Source organism: Parambassis ranga, chromosome 14 (genome assembly GCF_900634625.1).
Source record: "Parambassis ranga chromosome 14, fParRan2.1, whole genome shotgun sequence".
Classification (NCBI taxonomy): Eukaryota; Metazoa; Chordata; class Actinopteri; family Ambassidae; genus Parambassis; species Parambassis ranga.
The window spans coordinates 16,592,835-16,614,877 of record NC_041034.1 but is presented as its reverse complement, the minus strand read 5'-3'; the positions used below and the strand labels follow the sequence as shown (position 1 = coordinate 16,614,877).

At 42.7% G+C, this 22,043-nt stretch overlaps 2 protein-coding genes across 2 annotated transcripts; both read right to left on the bottom strand.

Annotated features, from left to right (window-relative positions):
- Positions 1–10,809, bottom strand: ywhag1 (3-monooxygenase/tryptophan 5-monooxygenase activation protein, gamma polypeptide 1). The gene is made up of 2 exons (XM_028421791.1): positions 10,542–10,809; positions 1–1,509 (listed from the first exon to the last, which is right to left on the bottom strand). The coding sequence occupies exons 1-2, from the start codon at positions 10,626–10,628 to the stop codon at positions 853–855; spliced, it is 744 nt and encodes a 247-aa protein (XP_028277592.1). The 5' UTR covers positions 10,629–10,809; the 3' UTR covers positions 1–852.
- Positions 10,810–13,068: 2,259 nt separating this feature from the next.
- Positions 13,069–20,991, bottom strand: LOC114446571 (scavenger receptor cysteine-rich domain-containing group B protein). The gene is made up of 11 exons (XM_028422223.1): positions 20,856–20,991; positions 19,729–19,758; positions 18,438–18,476; positions 17,689–17,991; positions 17,482–17,550; positions 15,514–15,828; positions 14,890–14,949; positions 14,575–14,655; positions 14,164–14,469; positions 13,475–13,564; positions 13,069–13,385 (listed from the first exon to the last, which is right to left on the bottom strand). Exons 1-11 carry the CDS (start codon positions 20,989–20,991, stop codon positions 13,069–13,071), a joined length of 1,746 nt encoding a protein of 581 aa, XP_028278024.1.
- Positions 20,992–22,043: the final 1,052 nt, after the last annotated feature.

The window sequence follows — 22,043 nt, the reverse complement described above, 5'->3', positions numbered from 1 at the left end:
TTAGGTGTCCAAAAACAGTTAATTTATTTAATAAAGCACATCAGCACATGAGAGGGACAAGCTGCACTAAGTTTACTTCATGAATCTGTATTTTTAGTTACAGTATGACTTGTTGTGACTCAGCTGGACACATATCCGACACAAAGCAAACAAAAACATCTTGTTTTTTTTTCATGTTATCTTCAAATAACATAGACAACCTGCTTTTCACTCGACGATCATGGGTGCGGTGCAACTAAAGACGTCTGAAGATTTACGCGATGAAGTTCGACAAAGCCTGTCTTCACCTCTGTAACCTGTCTCACTCTCTCTGTCTCTCTCTTTCTCTCTGTCTCTCTCTCACTAAGCAAGGCCATGACATTCAAGGTAACTCGAATTTTCTTGCTGTTCAAGCATCAAAAGTGTATTTCTAAATGCTCCTGCTCTCACCAAATACAATAAGACAGCTCAGCTTCATTTGCGCGATAAGACCAGTCCCTGCCAGTGTGAAGGTATCGTTACCAAACAGTCACACTGTGATGAATGACACGTCTCCTGCTTCTAAAGTGAGATTTTGGCAAATGCTGCAGAGGCTATCCCAGAGGGGGTTTCAATCTTTTATTATTTTTTATCGTAGGTTATTTCTCAAACTAAAATTGTCTTCCCTCCTCTTACCTTTTTTTTAATTTGTGGAAAAATAAAGAACAGCAGCTGCGTCAGTACCATCGGCTAAATAGGCCGCCGATGTTTCACCGCCCCGCCCCTCCCTCCCTTTTTTAAATTTCTACGAACTTTTTAATTATTATTATTATTTTGTCATCATTTGTGAGCGCGCGTGTTGTGTTGTTTTGGCAGAATGAGGTTTGAGGCTCTTTAGTTGTTGCCCTCTCCTCCCTCGTCGTCCTGCTGGTCGCTTGTCCACAGCGTCAAGTTGTCTCGTAGCAGCTGCATGATGAGAGTGGAGTCTTTGTAGGAGTCCTCGTTGAGGGTGTCCAGCTCGGCGATGGCGTCATCGAAAGCGGTCTTGGCCAGGTGGCACGCCTGCTCCGGGGCGTTCTGGATCTCGTAGTAGAAGACGGAGTAGTTGAGAGCCAGGCCAAGGCGGATGGGGTGAGTGGGCTGCATGTGCTCCTTGCTGATCTCGTGGGCCTCGCTGTAGGACTTCTCGGAGGACTCCACCACTGTGGTTCTCTTCTCTCCCGTGGCCACCTCAGCCAGGTAGCGGTAGTAGTCGCCCTTCATCTTCAGGTAGAAGACCTTGCTCTCGTGCTGCGTCTCGTTGCAGTTCTTGATCAGGAAGTTGTCGAGGAGGTTTAGCACGTCCTGGCAGACGGCCTCCAGCTCCTTCTCGATCTTTTCCCGGTAGGCGCGCACCATCTCGATCTTCTTCTCATTGCCATCAGCCGACGTCTTCTGCTCAATGCTGGAGATGACGCGCCAAGATGAACGCCTTGCCCCAACCACGTTCTTGTAGGCCACTGAAAGGAGATTCCTCTCCTCATTGGATAGTGCTTCATTCAGCTCTGTGACCTGAACAAACACAGAGGAGAGAATATGGAGGTATTAGCAAAAGCTCCATGTTGTCAGTTTTCATATGTCTTGATGACTTCCATCAGATTTTATGTATAAATTGTGCTACAGAGTATATAAAAATGATTGAAAAAGCAAACTCAACTTCACTCAAGACAACAATGACTGTATCCAGCAGAGTAGGCCACACCTCCAGCACGGTGACATCACCCTCTGTGGTGACTGCTTATTGGCTGTTTACAGCTCTGAAAGCTGGTTTTGTTTTGGCAGGCCAGTGTCTGGCTGGAGGATTTAATCTTTTATGCCCCACTGGGACTGTGCAGCAGAGGCATCTTTACAGACCTTTTTCTGAGTATAAAGCCTGTTGTTGCTTTCTTTTTCAGAATTCAGCTCCATGTGCATAGCAAAGCAGGGGGGGCCCCAGCCAATCACGTGGAACAGCTCTTCACAATGCCTGTACTGAACGCTGTAACGGTCATGGTCACTTTAAATACCGATGGGAACGTGCAGTTATAGATGTATTTCTTAAATATTTATTTTTAAAAAACTGTTAACCTCATGAGGGGAAATCGGGGGATGAGGTATTCTCCTCTGGAGAAGGCCAACATAGTTTCATGACAATCCATGCCCTAGCTGCTGAGATATTTACATCTGAAGCAATTTACCAAATGTGTGAGACCACACTCTCCAGCCATACTGTCAGGTAGTGATTAAAATGTTTTTCAGTGTTCATGCAGGACCCTCCACACACGGAGGAAGGCTTAAACTTGTGACCTTTGAGCTGCTTCACTTCACAGTTATTAGAAGCTAGTCGCTGTGTCACTCTGCTTTGCAATGATGCACAGTAACTGCTAATCCCTGTTCCACTTGTTGCTACAGCCTCTATTGATGCAAACCTATGACTAATCATGTGCTCATCAGCTCGTTCTCAGCATGCACAGACATCACAACCATCTTTGGCTGTAACTCTCACAGCCAATCTTGGTTGTGCTTGAACTGTAAGAAGGGAGTGAGTGGAGGGCAAAGAGCAATCTCTGATGCAATCTCCAGTTTCCATGGCGACTGTAAAATCTGCTTTGTGTGAACCTTTCTATCTCCACTGGAGATGCTGGCCACAAGCTGTTCATGGCGTGGATGCTGACAATATGGTGAAAGCTGCAGTATTAACACACTTATGTTGTGTGGTGTCTATTTTTAACATTTGATAAGCCAAGCCACTTACTAAAAAACTGAAAATAGAATCCCTAATCTGCTCATCAGTTTGGTCTAGATTTCTCAAATACTACTGGACAGAATGAAATTTATTGGTGGTGCTGCCAGACAGCTGACATCTTTGTTTACAAATTAACAAATATTTAATCAACTGCATTGACATTTAGTGCAATAATAAAAAAATCTGACTGATAATCCCTGATGTTTCATCTCATTTAAGGGTTAAAATCCTGTTCAGCTAACTCAATTAATGACCAAACACCTACAAAGCTAAGAACATTTAATATTAGCCTTAGATGAGCATTGTGGACCTAGATACGTCAGCATGTTAGCACTGTGAAAATGCTGCTGTAGTTAGCATTAACTCAAAGCCCTATTGTGCCCGATTTTAACCTCAGAAGTGTGTTAGATAGGTGATTAATCTATCAATTATTGAAATGGTTAATTAACTAATCACACAGTTACTTAATGGAATGCGCTAACTAACCATTCCATCAAGTCATTTATTTAACTTAAGCTTTGCTTTCAAGTTTTTCAAGACTTTAGATAATTTTGGACATGACATGCCATTCAGAATGTTCTGTCAGTGCTTCCTGGTTGCTATTACACACACACACACACACGTCACAGATGGTGAGGAAATGAGATTTTTCACTATTTCGCAATCACCTAGAAAAACAGAAAACCTTTAGCTCAGTGTGAAAAATATTTACATATATTTTTATATTTGATCAAAATGTCTGTTGCCTACACTGATCATTTTTTTAAATTCTACATACAATCATGAATTTTGCATTTTCATAGTTGTTTTCTTCTGTTCCAATCGGCGTAGCCCGACAGACAAACAACATCTAGATTTCATTAACTCATCGAAGTAGTTCCCTTTCCAACATGGGCTGGAAGTGTTGACCATTTACTTTAACTTTGCAAAGCGGCTGTATATTTCCAGACAATTTTGTTTGCAAGAAGCCTACAACACAGCTTTCATGCTCTTCAGAGCAAGCTAATCTTAAATCCTTAAATGTTATACACTCATTTATCCACCCTGACATTAAACTTTAGAGTCCGATGCAGCCTGTATGTAACACAGCTGTAAACTTCTAAGCTTGTTCACTAACAAGTGTTTCTGTGCATGAAGTTGTAAAAATTACAACAGTCATAAATGAGTTGAACTCTGTACTAGAAGAGTATGAAGACAATAACAATGATGCCCATTGCACAATGAACCCACATACAAGCCCAGGAAAAAGCCCCCCCTCCCCAGCCCCTCATCAGTCCATTCTGAAGCACAGCGCTATGCCTTAACCCATTAAATTACAATTAGCTTAAACAAGTGTCTGATCTACAGCGTGTAGAAGTAGAGTAGGTCGGAGCTGGAGCAGCAGAGAGGTCAGAAAAACAAGGCCTAAACAACCCATCTGTACAAACATGGCTGCCTTTGTTTCAGGAGGCTGCAGGGTGAGCAGAAAGCCCTGACGGAAGCTGCGGTGCGGGGATGACAATAGCGCTCTGTCTACCCATAAAGCTCATCAATCGCGCCTGCTCTCTCGTGACTCATCCTTACACAAGGCAGTCAAACTTCCAAACAACTGAGTGTTAATACAAACAAAGGCCAGTCAGGACAATCAATAACTTCCCCTTTGACGGCTCTCAGCGTTGTTGTTAATATCTCAGCAAGTGCTGCAGAGCTAGGAAGGTGTTGGGCCTGAGTTAGAACTCAATGCAAGCCACCTTATATTTCTATTTAATAGGTTACATTTCACAGAATGAAAGCTTGCCACAGACCCACAGCTCCCCCTTTTCTCTTCCTGATCCTGATTCCTTTCCTTCTGTCCTCCCTTTGCTCATTTTCTCTCCTAACCTGATGTGACAACCCCCCTGCCGACACTCTTTCAGGCTGTGGTGCACAAAGGCGCCGTGGACTACCTGACGTCACTAGCGGCGTGAATAGGGTTAGCTGCTTTAGCCACAAAGAGCCCACTGCTAAGAAGAGGGGGGAGGAAGGCAGCATATGCATGTATCTCAGTAATGATGGTGGAGAGGAGGCTTCAAGCACACCTCTGTTGCTATGCTACCACATATGGCAGTTTTACTGTAATTACAGCTGATGTTTCTTAAACCTAATTGGTCTCTTGCAGAGAGAAAGAGACCAAATACTAGTTAACATAAAAAGCTGTGACCTTTTTGATTACAAGCGTTAGAGTAAATAGTATGAAAAAAGAAAATGTTGCCAATTTACATGCAGTGATATTTGCCATGGAAAAATATAATGTGTCTTAAGCGGGAAGCTGCTGCATTCAGCCCACATATTTTCCTGCTTAGCTGTCAGAAGATTTCCTTTTATCCTTCCTTAAAAAACACGTTTGACTAAAACAATATTTCTCACTATAACAGAGCTACTTCTAATTTACATTAAGTGATTTCTTTCAGTTCTTTCATTCCAGATCACTGTTTGGAGCGACTCATGGCATGTTGACTAATAGTATTACTAGCAATGATGGTGCCGAGGTTATGATGTAAGTGTGTTACTAGTTCTTGGTCACATGCTGACACTTCACACTTTGTCATATTTTGGACGTTGTGCCAAAATATCCATACTCGTCTGTAATAAGCTTGTAAACTCATTCAGGGGCATAAAATCCAAACAAACAACCATTGTCGGGTCGACAGAAGCAATAAAGTAACAACTTCAACCATTCCTCTACAAACATGAAATATAATGTGACTCTGACTCAAGAAAAATCTCACCAAAACCGGAAAGGAATTTGAAAAATACACTGTCTGCAAGCTAGAAAGGTCCACAACAGGGTGCCCTTACCTCTAAAGCAGTACCTTGCTCTGGTAATTAGGTCACTGCCATATTGACAGATACTGAAGTATCATTAACATCTGCGGGCACTGGATTCCAGAAAAACACCTTATTCTCTCACTGTATCACCAAGTATGGACTTTCTGGCCACAGCTAGTGCTACAGAGCCACATTACATTTGATTGTGAATGCAAACAAGGATGAGTTGTGCAATTCACATCCTGCTGTTGATTTATGACAGCTAAAGTCATGGCGCTTTCCCAAAGGTCATTTTTTAAGTAAGTTTTGTCAGACAGGATATTCATTCATGATAAAAATAGCATATAAATGTAGCTTTGTGTGTATTTACAATAACTACCGTGGGTGATGATCTGCTGGATAGAAAGTTTAAATGTTAACTTTAGTTCATTCTAAACCAACAATTGTACAAATGGTGTCTTCAATAACTAGTGGGGTTTGGATGTTTAACAAAGTAGGCAAAGATTTCAACGAACTCTGTGGTCACATCTGTTGTTCCAAAGCTGTATTTTAGTTCTGTGAACTGATACTAAATTAATGACCATTTTTGTAGTCATTTAATGTAAATAGCAGGCGTATATTTCCTCACACTTCAGCAGCTACAGGGATACTTACTGTCTCATGAACTACAACACACTTGCAGGTGTGCGTAGGTGTGTGTGCGTGTGCGAGATGCCTTATATTGCTGCAGACATTAATGTTGTACTCTGTGAGTAAGCACAAGGACGAGTTGACATCAAGATGATAAGGTGCTGTTGAATTGCACATACTGCTGCAAATGTAAGTGAGGCTTTTGGATGCGGTGAAATGAACCTGATTGTAGTGTGTGTAGGTGGGTCTGGTAGGCATTCTTTGTAGTGTCTTTGTGATTCACCACTGAGTCAAAACTCATTTCGGGCCGTCCCGAGATGACACTGGCTGCATTCATAATTGCACTGAGGCTTAGGACAATGTTCTTATCTCAGAAGTAAAGAAAGAGTTTTGAAGAGTCCTGTCGCCCCCCCCGCCCCCACCCCACAAAAACTACAAATGAGGATGAACTAAAAAAAACAAGAAAGGGTGGCTGACAGAAGACAGACATTTACTGAGGCTATAACCCCATTTCCTAGTTTAGAACACTTGCTCGCAATCATTTCTAAAATTAAGCTCATTGTCTGATATACAACCTCAATCTTCCACTTATGAGCACAGTTTGAGATCCTGCATCTCCCACAAGATGCACCAGCCCACTCGTTCCCACACCCACCACTCTCCCTCACAGCTGAAAAACGTATCCATCAAAAAATAAGACACAAGATTTTAAAAATTTATAATGAGGGAAAAAAAAGATTGTGGATGAAGTGCTGGGCTCTCTGTCAACTTATGCTGTCTCTCATAGCAACAGACTACTCAGATGCTGGAGTGTCAGACATCAGATTGGCAGTGACAGTGCTACTGTTTACACACCAGAGTTTTGACCATTTTATTACACTACTATTGATAATGTTATACCACTAAAATGTCTATGATTAAATAGAGCCTAGTTTCTTCTGGTAATTAGCCGTTGTGTGCATCGCTTTGAAACAACTGAAGTGTGCAAAACGTCGCACAGCCGTGACACATAAAGCACATACATACAATCTATGGAGCAGCTGCAGCACAATAAGTCAGCTAATGCACTGAATGGACTTCCATGGGAGAATAATGCACTCAGTTCATTAAGCGTGATGGAAGCCTTGGCTCTCTGTGTCATGAACTTCCAAAGACAAAGAAGTAAGCTTCCCAACAGGGTGTGTGTCTTTGTGTGTGTGGGAGTGTGAAAGCTAAATCACACTAAGAGTCCAATCAGCACATCATACAGTAGTGGCTATGGTAACTCAGTTCAATGAAGGTGTATGAAGATGTATTTCTCTGAATTACACAATATATATATATATATGCATTCACATACAACTGCTGTTGCTATGTAACATGAATGGTGGTGATCTGTGTTAATCTCTTCAGATTAATACAGTGAAACCGGTCAACCCTAAGAATAAATGAATGATGAGACCAGGAGTGATGTAGTTTCCTTATGTAATCAAGTTCTACCCTGCTTTTTAGACTGATTTGTATGGAGCTACAGTTGCAGACTGAAGTCTCTGTGAACAGTGATGCTCATGATTAACTAAAGGGAACGCCATCTCCTGTACATCAGGTTCAATCTGGGTTGAATACATGTTCAATAAAAGACAACATATCCACGTTTGTGTGACGAGTAGCTGGCAGACAGCCTGCATTTGATGTTACTACTTCAAAAGCTTGAGAGATAAGAGTTAATGAAAGGTGACAAGAAGGCGCACAGGGACGTGCCACAAAAAGAACATTACTCGAATTAAAATATAATGATATAAATATACATGTTTTTTTAACAACAGCTCAGTGAGAGCAGAAAAGGGCAATTTACTAAAATATAAATGTAACAGAAGATTAAAAACTATATTTAGAGGTGGAAGTAGATGAAAAAATCTATTTCTTGAAGATTAATAATTAATATATATCAAAGTAAGGGGGGCTTTGTGGGGGCCCATGTGGATGATGTAATAGTTTCATCAGATATGCACACTGGTACTGGAATCTATTTAAATGAATACTTAAAATTCACAGTCAATGTTAACATCAATGCAGTTTCTGTCATATGTGCAGCATTACTGCAACATACAGCAAAGCCCCATCCCACAATGTGCAGCGCGGGTCTTTGTAACGCATGGTTGCTAATGAGTACTTCCACATGTGCCAAGAACTATTAGAATGCATGACGACATGAGCTATAATCTGTGATGTGTAGTTTTTTTTTAGCATTTATAGCATTAGCTTTGTGAGCTACACGAATTTACTAGAGCATGGCAACTGTGTCCTGGTAAAAAAAAAACATGGGTAGACCTAAACCTTAAACCTGTGCACCTAATTATTAAATACTGTGTCCTGGATAATAAGAAATACATTATAGTTTCAAAGCTGACTGGTGTTCTTTAGCAAATGAATAATTGAATTGTTGATGCTGTAAAAGCATGCAGTAGCTGCTGCTGCTGAGACATGCTGTTCTCATATACTTATTCTAGCCTCATGTAGGCAGCCCACAAGCCCATCAGCATTATGTCTGGGCCTAGTTCCTCTATCCTCCCGAGGATGTGTGCAGCATCTTGCCATCCCGGCCGGCTTATTTGGTTCTGTTGCCACCGGGGCGGTTGCCATGTCTGCAGTGGCAAGGGATTCCCCTCAAATGATGGGCGAGGCAGCAGACACACCCCGCTGCCCAGTGCTGCAGAGAGACTGGCTGGGTGAGGGGCAGCTCTCTTCCTCTGACTCGGCACAAATGGGAAGGGGTGGAGCCGGGGCCCCCTACTGGCATTACCACCACGGCCGGTCCTAGAGAGCAGAGCATAGCAGCACGCAGCATGGCCTTTAAACACCCTGACACCTTACTTGTTGACTCATAGAGCTAAAGCCAGCGTTCACAAAGTGGCTTCTACTAATCCTGCTTTCAGTAAAGAGACTTAGCTTTTTATGAAAGCAAACACACACTGCTGTTGTGGGGGAATATGGCAACCGAAAGTTAAACTAGTATAAAAATAACAGACATTAAATGTGACAAAAAAAAGGTTATCATTAGTGTATAGAGACATCATAAGAGCCTCCACCTTCTTTGAAATAAAGAAGCATTGGGCCTTGTCACACAGCTCAGCATTACTGGACTGCTCCTGTGCTCCTCCAGTGCAGGCAGTGCTGATACAGAGATGCAGCCTTTGTGAAGCAGTGATAAAGCGCTGCCTATGAAATGGTGCACTACGGGTGGGCCTGTGCTGCATCTTGGCAGATGCTGCGGCACGCCTCTGTGTGGGAACCTGCTGTAAGAGGTCGAGGACGCAGGGATGCGGCTGCTACACAGCATCGATTGTTAACACCGTCATGCTCATGGGTGTGCAGCCAGGGGGGAAAAGCGGCAGCATTTGCTGCAATATGACATATACGGAGGAGATGGTTCTGGAAAGCTGTCCGTCCACCAACACCCACGTCTGAAAAGTGAACGGTTCGTATTTTGTGCGGCTGCTTCTGCGCAAATCGATTGCGATCAACCTTCAGCCAACATTGCGCTTTTTCCAATGCGCCAAATGCGCAGCGATGAGGGGCAACGGTGCCCACATGTTTCCCCACATCACGCTAAAGAAAAGTAGAATTTCAACACTAAATCGATGTCTCATTATTCGGTGTAAACCGGAACCCGACCATCAGCTCAGCCTATACGATGTCACTGTCATCATCATGGTACCACCTAGTCCGTCCTCTGCCCCGGCACTATGCGCATCTTTCGACGGATTCCTTTCATGCTCTCTCTTATTGTTGGGCTTCATTTGATCCACACAGACGATGACTCTCTAATCTGATCTTATCTTTTGTTCCGTGTCTCATTTCTCTCGGTTCTTTTACAGCCGAGCAGCCCGGTGGTTTGTGAAGGAGCCTGGCGAAAGGCACCGCCCCAAGATCAAACAGTCCGCATTTCTACCACAATCCACCGCAGCACACCGCCACACAAACCCCCCTACCAGATTTACTGTGAAGCACTGATTTCCAATCAGCCTCCCTGTGTCTGATCGATTTCATTGATACATCTGCTATGTGTGGACGCTGGTGAAATGTTAACCAAGGCTGCGCGGGCCCGATCAAATCATGATGTCGGCCAAATCCTATAATAAGAACCTACTATCACTCTTATCGTGATGTATTTGTCATCAGCGTGCTCTTTAATCATAAGTTTCATACACCATTTTTACGTGGCTTCTCCACTTCTGTCAAAACGTGATCTAACGGACCCCCCTGCCTGCGTATACTGTCCCAAAGCTAGGTTAGCTAGCTTTTACACACTACTCACACACACACACACACACATACAGACACACACCGAAATGAGGTTTATAATCTAAAAAGGAGACAGAAAGGAGAAAGGTCATTACAGCAGCAGAAGAAGCCTACTCACCGACTTCATGGCAGCTGCCATATCATCATACCGCTCTGCCTGCTCGGCCAGCCTGGCTTTCTGCACCAGTTGCTCGCGGTCTACCATTTTCAAAGTCGTGTGTGTGTGTGTGTGTGTTTTTTTTCTGTCCGGTGTGTGTCGGAGCTGGAGAAATGGATAATATGACTGTTTTTAATGCAGAGTAAAGGTAACGGTCCTGTCGCTGCAGCTGCTGCCTGCTGTCTGTGCGCCTGCCGACGGGACACCCCTCCCCCTCCGAGCACTTTCTCTCGATTGTGTCACCACCCAAAAAGGCGTGTCCAGGCGGAGTGATGTAACGACCCAGGCAGGCAGCCCGGAGACACTGACAGCGCAGCCCACTGCCCTGCACTCAGCCCGCTGGAGGGGGGCTGGTAATGTGCGCTGTGGTACATTTACACATGCCATTCTGTGTTCATACAGAATATAGAGTATGATTGTGAACCAGGCTAATGCTCGCTGGACGGCCCCACACCCTGTATACAGTCCTGATACAGCTGTCACCATCATCCCTGCACAAAAATCAAGCTGATTGTGGACATAAAAAGGCATTTTCCACACATGCTAATGCATGTTATGTTATGTTAGTAAAAAAGACTACAAAAATGGCAACCTGCTTGTTGCAGCTCCATAGCATACAGGCCTACAGCTCACTGTTTTACTATCTATGGCCTGTGTTCATGTTGCAGTATCAGTCATACAGTTAACTAATCCAATACCTGCAGTATGTCATGCAACAGGCTGGCTGTCTCAAGGTGTGTCTGAATCACCTTCTGAGCCCATGTAGCTGATAAGGGACACAAAGGAAAGACACGCCTGTGAGCACACAGCGCTTCATGTCTGATGTTAGTGCAAAACAGCTGCCTGGCAGTGCAGACCCACAGCAACAGTATTATCATGGACAGATTTACAATGAGACCTGATTATACATACGGTATGATACAGCTTATGGATTGAGTAGTGTGAGTATGAGTAGTTTCATTAATATTTCTGCTGATCGTAGTGATTACAGGTAAGAAGCAGGCTCATGACGTGGATGTGCTGAGTCATTTTATCATGACTCACCAAACACGCCCTCTTATACAGTGGACTTTTTAGAAATCAATCAATTTAGATCCAGTTCTGCTCTTGAAGCCTGCCAGCTATGCAAAGCTATAATGTCTGTGTGTGTGTGTGTGCAGATCATTTGTCCAAATGCAGAGAGTATTTCTATTAGAGTCACAGTGCTGAGATACCAGCAGTTCAGATCATAAATATGCAGAAAAATATCTCAACTCAAATACAAAATGCTGTTTTTTTTAAATATCTAATAGTCAAGACCAAAATGTAGAAATTCAGTATCTATTTAAAGCATTTTAGATGTCACCCTTATGTTCTTCCCGTGTTACCCTTTTTGCAGCACACTATTTATTACTGATACATTTATTTACTGCTTCATTTTAATTGACTTTGACTTTAATTGTGCCAGTATTTGGTCAGGTGTGACCATTTTTGGAGGCTAATGTTGCCCAACATTATATTAATACGGTATATTTTACTGGTTGCTGTCTTTATACTCCAGTTTTGCAGATGTTACACTACAATTATGGATTTATTGCCACATATCAATGCTGTTATTAGTCCATTATCTCATCATGAAACAGAAAATATCATTTCTTAGCTACATGTGCTAACTGAGCTAACGTTTCATAGCCTGTGAGCTTCAGAGTCAGCTTCTTTGCATTAGCCACAAATGCAAGGTTCATAAATAATGAATGGAAGGAAATGTCAGGCTTGAAAATAGCAGAATGCATAAAAAGCTGAAACGGACCGACTGAATCTCAGCCTGGTTCTCTCCTGTAACTGGAGACATGTTGTTTTGCCTGAGGTGCATCCACATCTCCCTTGGACAAAATCCAAATAATGGATGAACGTATCAAACTGATACACGTGTCTATGACAGGTTCAGTGATTTTTGCTGTCTTACACCAAAAACATAACAAAAATAAGAACATTTATTTCATCACATATAAAGGATTATTAGTTACATTTATTTATACGGGGTTAACAGAACAGTTATTGGATATATTCACAGGATACACACTTATTTATTGAATGTGTCCTTGTTTTCTTATGGTCTCATTTCCCATTCATTTTATTGTACATATTTGTGAAATGTGGCTCTAAAATATTTAACCTTTATGCACACTTTGCAGTATATTCCTCACTTATTGATCAAAGTGTAACATGTACAGTAAATATTTTAACAAAGAAAGACACGGGTATAGCTTAGTTTTTCTTTATCAAATACAAATGTGTACACTGTATTTTATATCATAATTATAAAGTGCTTAATAGACATAGTTATAATATGTAATCATATAGTTCCATATTAGTTGTTTCGTATGTTGTTGGTGGGGTGTTCCTTCAGCAATGTGAACGCTGTTATTTACATAATGTATACAAGTCCTATGTTGGTCCGCCCACTTCCTACCCAGGGGGAGGAGGTGGGAGTGTGTTTCTGCTGAAATCACAACAGTGAACAGGTGACACCAGCATCTTCAGAGTGGTCACAGTTATGCACGTTCCAGGATATATGGGAGCACTGCTGCAGGGAGGCTTCCATACCGGTGCACTTGAGATTGTCCAGCAGGATTGTTCCCGTGCCGGGCCCAAAGAAAGATTCCCCCCGTGCCGCCATGGCGTCCCCACAGCCCAGACGACGACACACCACCTGGGCGTCGGGGAGGTCCCAGGCGTCATCGCACACTGTGCCCCATTGAGAATTTAGGTACATCTCCACACGGCCCTCACAGCGGTGCTGGCCACCTATCAGCCTCATCATTCCTGCAAAAACAAAGTGTTGTACTTTGATTTTTTCCACAGACTTTGACGCTGTGTCCAAAGGAAACAGATGTGAGTTAAATGTGACCTACCTTCAGTAGGTGTGGTGGTGGTGACCGGTGTCTGTTCTGTTACTCTGAAGTCACGTACGTTTGGCATTAGGAAGAGCTGAGGGTCAAATGCTGGGGAGGCAGAGGAAACAGAGTGATTCTTCTGTGCAGGAAATATCAGGTCACAAAGGCTGTCCTCTAATTACTGCACTGATATGAAGCCTGTTTGCTACCTAGTTCCACACACTTTGCAGAAGCAAGTCTTCCAGCCCTCTTTGTCAAGGTGTATTGTTCCCTTGTGTTTTCTAATTACCCAACAAAAGCAGTATTGCTCAAGATAGCTAATTAATATAATCACATTTCCTCATCAATCTGAACCAGGGGGTTGTTGTCTAAGTAAAGAGGAGGCTCTGTGTGCTTTTAGGCTTAAAGAAGTGTAATCTGGCCTGCAGGCAAGCAGTGATGCTGATGTGCTTTGACTCATCCACTGTATTTTTTATGCTCTCTGGGCTGTCTCCTCAGAGTACTACAGTCATGCATTGCAACTGGACAGCTCAGCAGGGCGGGCACAGATGACTGGATAAATAGGAGGTACGAGTTTTCAGTGGAATCTATGACTTAAGTTAGATGATTATATGAGAACAGATACAGACTTTCCCCCTGTGCTTATGCACGTTGTGTAAACCTTGTGGAGCCTGGTTTAACTCTATGTAATCAAAGTCAGGTCTTACGTGCACAGATGACTCCAGCGTCTTCATGATGGCCACAGTTGTGCTGACCCCAGCCCAGGTGGAAACACTGGGACAGCGCCAATTCAGTGCCACGGCAATCCACGTTGTCCAGGAGGATCGGGCCGGACCCGTAGCCGAAGTAGGCCAGGCTCTTGGCCGCAATAGCAGGGCCGCAGCCAAGCTGCCTGCACACCACGTTGGCATTGGGCATGTCCCAGTCATCGTCACACACAGTACCCCAAACATTTTTGTAGAGGACCTCTACACGACCCTGGCAGCTGCTGTTACCGTTCACCACACGAATAGCTGGTTAGGATGAACAGGAAAAACAGACATGAGTGTCATCTTGAAGAAGAAACTGCTCTTCTTACATGGCTGATGTCATAGTGTTAACCAACCAGAATTCAGTACTGTTACCTCTTGCCTGAGCAGTTGTGGTAGTAGTTGTAGTAGTAGTAGTGGTGGCGGTGGTGGTGGTGGTAGTTTTTGGCACTGTGACGGGAACATTTGTGACTGGAACTGGAATGAAGACAAAAAAAGAATGGTTTGATTGATAATGGTGGAGTTTGAGTCTGTGGAAGACTTTCGCCACCATGTTATGTGACACCATGTGTGCTGCAGCAAAGACAACAGGGAGCAAATGGCTCCCCCTGTTGGTCATTTGGCAAAAGTGCTCTTTTTATTTACTGCTGTGGAAAAAAATCCATCAGCAGTAGTTGTTTTTACCTTGAGTGTTCTGTGTCCAGAATCCTCTCTGCATTTCTGTAGGCGGCATAGTAATGGCTCCTGAAGTGAGTTAAAAAAAGAAAGAGATTTTTAAATCAATACAAAACAATGAAGCTAATGTACACATCAACACCATTTTATTCAAATAACAATTTGTTAATTCTTCAATTATTTTCAAATCATTTCCTGTCTGTCCACTATTTTGATCCAGGTCCATATACTTGCTATTTCCTTTAAACTTTGTAATTCATGGTCCTGAGAGGATCCTGCCAACTGATCTCTAGAACCATAAGGTTTATTGTCTGGTTGAATGTCATCTACCTAAGCTTTAGCTGAACTGTAGCTTGTTGGCATGCTTGAATGAGCTATGAGTGAATGAGTTAATATGCAAATTAGCTGTAGAAATAAACCAATTCTATCAGGCTAACATGCTAAATTGTGAATGTACTTAAGTTCAGCACACACAACAGTATTCATGTTAGCATTTAGCTCAGAGCACCATCAATAAGACCACACAGAGCTGTTAGCATGTCAGTAGATATTTGGTCCTATTTGTATTTATTTGTGTGCTTACATTATGTACTTCCTGTGTTAATGGACATGACATGACTGAGTGCAGCGTACCAGTGCAGGTAACCCCTGCGTCCTCATGGTGGCCACAGTTGTGTTTGCCCCAGCCTAGGCTTTTGCATTTAGTCAAGTCCTGCTCAGTGCCATAGCAGTTGACATTGTCCAGGAGAGTCAGCCCTGTGCCATAGCCGAAGTAGGAGTTGGTGTGTGCGGCGACGGCACTACCGCAACTCATCTGTCGACACACCACTTGGGCATTGTTGAGGACCCAGTCATCATCGCACACTGTCCCCCAGTTTCCCTGGTAGTAGATCTCCACCCGGCCCTGGCAGGCATTTTGTCCATTCACCAGCCGGATGGTGCCATCTCCTAAAACAAGAGGGAGAGTAAAGAATTGGCAGGGGTTGATGCTGAGTACACATTTCTCTACAGAAGATATATGTACTAGGTTTTTATTAGAATCTCTATTAATGTTGGGGAGGATCAGAGGAAAATCTAACTTTGTGTGTGCAGGTTGAAGAAATGACTATAGGACACTGACATAGAGAAAGGGGGGGAGTGCAGGGCCACACAAAAAGCACAGGTGTTGTCATCTTATGCCTCATCCCAGACAAAACCCCGGAGACAATAGACATTCTCATGTGTCCATCATTGAAGAAAGCCATGAACTTGGAATACTTCCCTACATTCTCAGTGGATTTCATGACGCCGCTGAGAATTCACTAGATACGTCACTTTCCAACTAAATTAGACTCGGCTCCGGTCTCTCATCATCCTCTTGGGAATTAGAGGAAAAAAACAACAGGCCGACCACAACAAAGGCAAACCCTGCAAACAATAAGGGTGGCCTGGAATCCAAGAGGCCTTTTGGACCCCTTCTACAATTTCCAAAAGCCACTTTCTTTCCTGAAGCCTTTGAGGTTGTCTGCTTCAGTTCATTTAAATAAATATTTCTCTTTCATACATTTTTGGACCCACACAATGACAAAATAAGGGAACAGTCGTTATTTAATAAAATCTGCCCTTGCATTTTGTGCCAACAGCTGGCCTGCCACCTGTCCACTAGATCTGTGTGTATTTCATGTTGAAAAAAATATTTAATCAGACAGAAAAGGTGCTTTGAAATGTTATTTCTCTCAGATTGAAATATGCATATTCTATAGCCTGTTAGATAATGTGTATTTTTAAATTCGAATTGGAATGAGGTGAAAGTGAGATTCATTTATTTAGCGAAGAGACAAAGCAGCATCTGTGCTTAAAGCTTTATGCAAATCAGCCTGATGGCATGGATCCTATTTTGGAGGTGGCACACTAATTTCATCTGCTGTGTTTGCTAGAGATTAATTCCACACGCAGGTGTGGTTTGATTCTCAAAGTCAGACACTTCCACCTGTGCGGCCACATGAAAAGAAATGACATGATCCTGGCACGAAACAGCAGATTGAAATACGTGGCTATGTATCTTTATGTGGGCACATGATTGGGCCTCTGTGAAAATCTCTGAGTATGAAGAGAGATGTCTCTATAGTAGCCAAGAAAATGGTGGAGAAGCTTGTTACAGAGCGATGTAATAGAACATGAACTCAGCATCCACCCCCACCTCCTTTTGTCTTTTAGCTACCAAATGGCCACATTATTATGGGAGACACTGACAGTGATTCAGTGACATTCCTGTCCTTGATGTGTGTTTCAAGCTAATTGACGTATGTGTATGTGATTAATCAGTTAGCCACTAACTTTGTCCGCTATTACAAACATGAGTCATAGGCTTGGCCTGCTGTGGAAAATGGAGATAGTGACAGGAAAAACAGGGAAATATTGAAGTGGAAGTTGCAAAGAGTGGAACTAGGTGGACCCTAGAAAAAAAGGTATTACTTTCTTCCATACAGTCCTTGTTTTAGAATCTCATTTTCATTTATGGATTTTGGCCATTTTATTTGAGAAAAAAGGCCAATTCATCCCTCCCAGATTACAGCTTGGCAGAGTACCAATCTCATTTTGATAAAAGCAGAGGACACTTACGTAAACCAGAGTTCTCCTGAGGTGGTGTGGTTAGTTCCTCGAAACCCCTGAACCCCACCAAGGCTGGTTCTGGTAGCCAAAAGAAAGGAAAGCAGAATATTTATTTTTAATTTTTTGTCACTTTGTCCTCTTCTCTTACTAGTGTTATACAAAGAGATGATTCACAGCTCATACACTGTAGCAGTGAGCAGAGTATGAGGGCTGTACCTCTGCAAGTGACTCCCACATCCTCATAGTGGTAGCAATTGTGGACACCCCAGCCCAGACTAGCGCACTGGCTCAGGTCTGTTTCACTTCCACTGCAGTCCACATTATCCAACCTGATGTGACCTGTGCCCTGTCCAAAGTAAGAGCTGCTGCGCACCGCCACGGCCACTCCACATCCCATCTGCCGACACACCACGTTGGCATCCACCATGTCCCAGTCGTCGTCACACACTGTGCCCCACGAGTCGTTGTAGCGCACCTCCACCCTGCCCTCACACCTGGTGCGCCCGTTCACCAGTTGTACTTTGGAGAGACGAGGGCAAAGATTAGTCAGGTTCAAGTCTTTTACTGCTCAGAAAAGTTCTGCTATGTGTATCTCTGATAGAAATGATATAAGATAGACTGGCCTGACTCTAATGACATGTAATAGGAAGAAAAGTTCTTCTAGGACAAATCTAATCCAAAGTTTAGGCAAACAATAAGCCACATGACTCCTTGGAAGAGGCTGAGGTGGATGCAGGAGGGTGGGGTGGGAGGTTACATAGCAAATAAGTAGGGATTAGGGAAATGGAGAGCTGGGAAAGTGACCTTGTTTAAAAAGCCCTGGGCACTGCTCAACCTCCTGTACTGTCTTTCATGGACACATCCAGACACTGATAGGTTTTCATAGCTTTACTTCAATGCAGGCATGTTCTTAACTAGCATGAATGTTATGGTAAAGTGAGAAGGTGGAGGTAGCTCTCGCTTACCTTGATACTGCGTCCTGACTGAGCTTTGCACGTCATTTGCTGAAACAGGGGAGGGAGGAGGGGAGAGAAAGCGAGAAAGTATGGTCAAATTATTTGTTGAAAGGCGGTTCTTGGCCTTCCATAGTTACTGTACTCTATATCTACTATATCTATTTTCCTGTAACACTAGACACAGACTGAAACCACAACAGAAGGCCTGTTCTGACTGCACAGATACAAACTGAAATATGCTAGCCTGTCGCTTTATTTTGAGTTTTTAACCGTGTTAGTGACATGAAGCAAAGGAGAAAGTCACGTTTTGACACTTGGTCCAATCATACTAAATGTGATGAAACCCTGACACCACGAGGAGACGCATCTCAACATTTATTGAACAGTTAAGCCATGCAAGTTGCACCACCTAAACATGAACTGCATGTCCCTGTAGTGCCACCATCAGGTCAGAAATCATTCTGTCCAATACTTCAGTTTAAAGCTACACTGCAGACATTCTTCTGGCAGTGAGAGTAAATCCATAAGCACTGTATGCTAGCAAATGTGTCATTAGTCCAGCCAACCTCTTAGTCGTGGCTTTGGAGTTTTGACTAATGTGTAAGACCCTGTCCCTGTTGGACAGCACTGAAGGAGACTAAAGACTGACTGATGTGGACATGCATGTTATCTTACTGCACTTGCAGAGGCGGGTATTTGTTAATTATTTAAGGCTATAGGTATTACATGTACTCTACCTAGATGATGTGGAAATGTCCCTTTATTTTTGTAACTATGTGTGAACATGAATAGAAGTAGTGTGGCGTTATCTTTGGATCACTGTCCAGTACTGCTGTCACCATCCAACTAACACAACATACACACAATATCCAAAACACATGATATTTGTTTCTTTCTTTCTTTTTATTTTATATAGGTTAGCCAAATCAATACTTTTAAATATTTTAAGCAAAGCACAGAGGATCAATGTGCCCTTCAAAGATGTTAGTGTTTTGATGTTCACATGTTTTCCCAGGAGTTAACCTGGAAGATGGAGGACATTCAAATGCCTGAAGACAAATAGCTCAGATTTCAACTTCCCACATAGACACCAGGGTGACTTTTTAAAAACATTTCACCCAATGTAGGCCAATTCTTAGGCTCCTTTCATTTGAAATATGAACAGAACATTATATACATATAACTGAATACTTTAAGCCTCGGGGTCTGTGAATCCATCTTTGACATCATACACAGCAGCTTATATTCTGTGAGGAGACACTGTTGTTATTCTAAGGAGGATCAGGGATTTGTTACTTACTGGATACAGCTCGTTTGTTTATCTTCATGTCTCCTGAAATTAGAAATGAACAAAAAAAATGTTAAAGCAAAACATTTGGGCATCTGTTCAAAATCAATTTCTATCAAAAGATGAAACCAATAAGTTGGTGTCAGCACATTTAAATAAATTGGTTCCTGTATTGTAGGCTACATGTGAGTGGAATTGATCCTGGCTCACTTCTAAATAACTGTAGGGCTTCTAGCCAGCGATCACTGGGAAACACAGGACAGACAGTAACTGTGGACACAAAAGCATCTACAGGGAGTTCACTCACCGGTACACCCGGTTCTAGAGCAGTATCAGAAGCTCACACATGTTTAAGCACTGACACAGAAATCAGCTTAAATGTCACAGTCTGTTTGAGTTTATGGTGAAGGAAAATCCAAAAATGTTAAAGCTCTTTATATATATATTGGTCTGTTTTGTTTTGGAGGAATAAATTAACTATGTGTGCGATTTGGTTCGGATCTTCATACAGATAGAAAATGGTTGTTTGAGGACATCTTATACTTTAATATGTTGTTGTATCAGACACTGAGACATGAAGCAAGAGCACTAAGAGGTCTGTTACATTTCCATACATATACACACATAAACACACTAAAGCAATAATCAGCGCAGATATTGACCTACAGTGTTACATGATATCACAAATGCAAAAAAGTAAAACACTGATGTGTCTTTATGAAATGATATACGCTACTGTTCAAAAGTTTGGGGTCACCAGGCCAGTTCGATAGCTTCTCTGATCAGCAAAACAGTTCAGCTGTGCTAATTTCACAGGAGTTTTCTAATCATCAATTAGCCTTTTTTACACCATTAGCTAACACAATGTACCATTAGAACACAGGAGTGATGGTTGCTGGAAAAGGGCCTCTGTATACTTTTGTATATATTCCATTAAAAATCTGCCTTTTCTAACTACAATAGTAATTTACCACATTAACAATGACTAGACTGTTTGTCTGATTACTTTAATGTTATCTTCATTGAAAATATTTTGTTTAAAAAAATAAAGACAATTCCAAGTGACCCCAAACTTTTGAACGGTAGTGTATCTGTACACATCCAGGCATCCCCCCCCACACACATACACACACACTCACCGAGTCGCAGCAGCACACTGACGGCCACCAAGAAGAGGGTTCCCAGCAGGGACCCCAGGAGCCAGACGGCCGGGTTCCAGCACCTGCACTCACTCTCCACCACACGCTGGCCTCGCATGGCTGCCTGACTGACCATCCGCCTGCAACACACACACGTAGTCCCCCTCATCAGGCTTCTCATGGCTATATGCAACAGCAGACACTCCTGGTCCTGGTTCAGAGTAGTCTGATTATAGTATTGGATTGTTTTCTCTGATGGAGCCTGCAGTTGTTGTTATTGTGCTGTAGTAGGGTATTGATAGTCTGAGGTCAGGACTGGGCAATAGCGCAAAAAAAAAAAAATCATTCCCAGAGGTCACATGACACACATTGATCTCCATGGACATCAGTGAGCGGTAAGGAAGTTCAGTTGGCATACATACTAAATTTCCCAGATATGAACAAATACACCCAGTTACACTGCTGTTGTGTGTTTTATCACAAAATGGCCGCCGACCTGGCAGCAGGGCACGGTCTGTTACACTGAGAGTTTGAGTGAGTTGGTTTGTGAGCATCATCAGCAGCTGGGAAAGGCTAGCGTTACAGACAGAGGCAGGCACCTGTGTCATTGTTTTCAAGGGGATTTTCCTTCAGACAGAGAATATCGGGATTCACTGACAATCACTCAGTAAGGAGAGTTCGATAGAAACATTGCCAGACACCAAATACCACACATCAAGATGACGTTTATCAAACACTGCAGAATAACGGAAGAAAACGGCATAAACGTAGGGCATTAAAGGTCATCAAATCACTGAATAGTTTTGCTGACTTCTCCGATGCAAATCCATCTCCGATGAATCCAAATATCCTGTCAGCAAAACCTTTACTATGTTTATTCAATTTAAATGTATCAATATATTCAACACTTAATTAATGCAGCCTGATCTGATCATTTTAACATCATTTCATTGAACAAAGCTGCTGATTTTAAAACTCTAAATATCCTCTTTACTGAAATTTCCCATAAATGGAGCGTGGAGTGTCGTTAGAAGCTTGTTGTCATTAGGAGACCAGAGTGTGTGGCTCAGCCTTGGCCTGTTGTTTGTCTCTTTGCTAATGCAGAATTCCCCCCTGACCTTACACAGGAATGTGTATTAGGGGATGATGAGGGGAGAATTTGATATTGGACCCTTGAGATAGTGGACA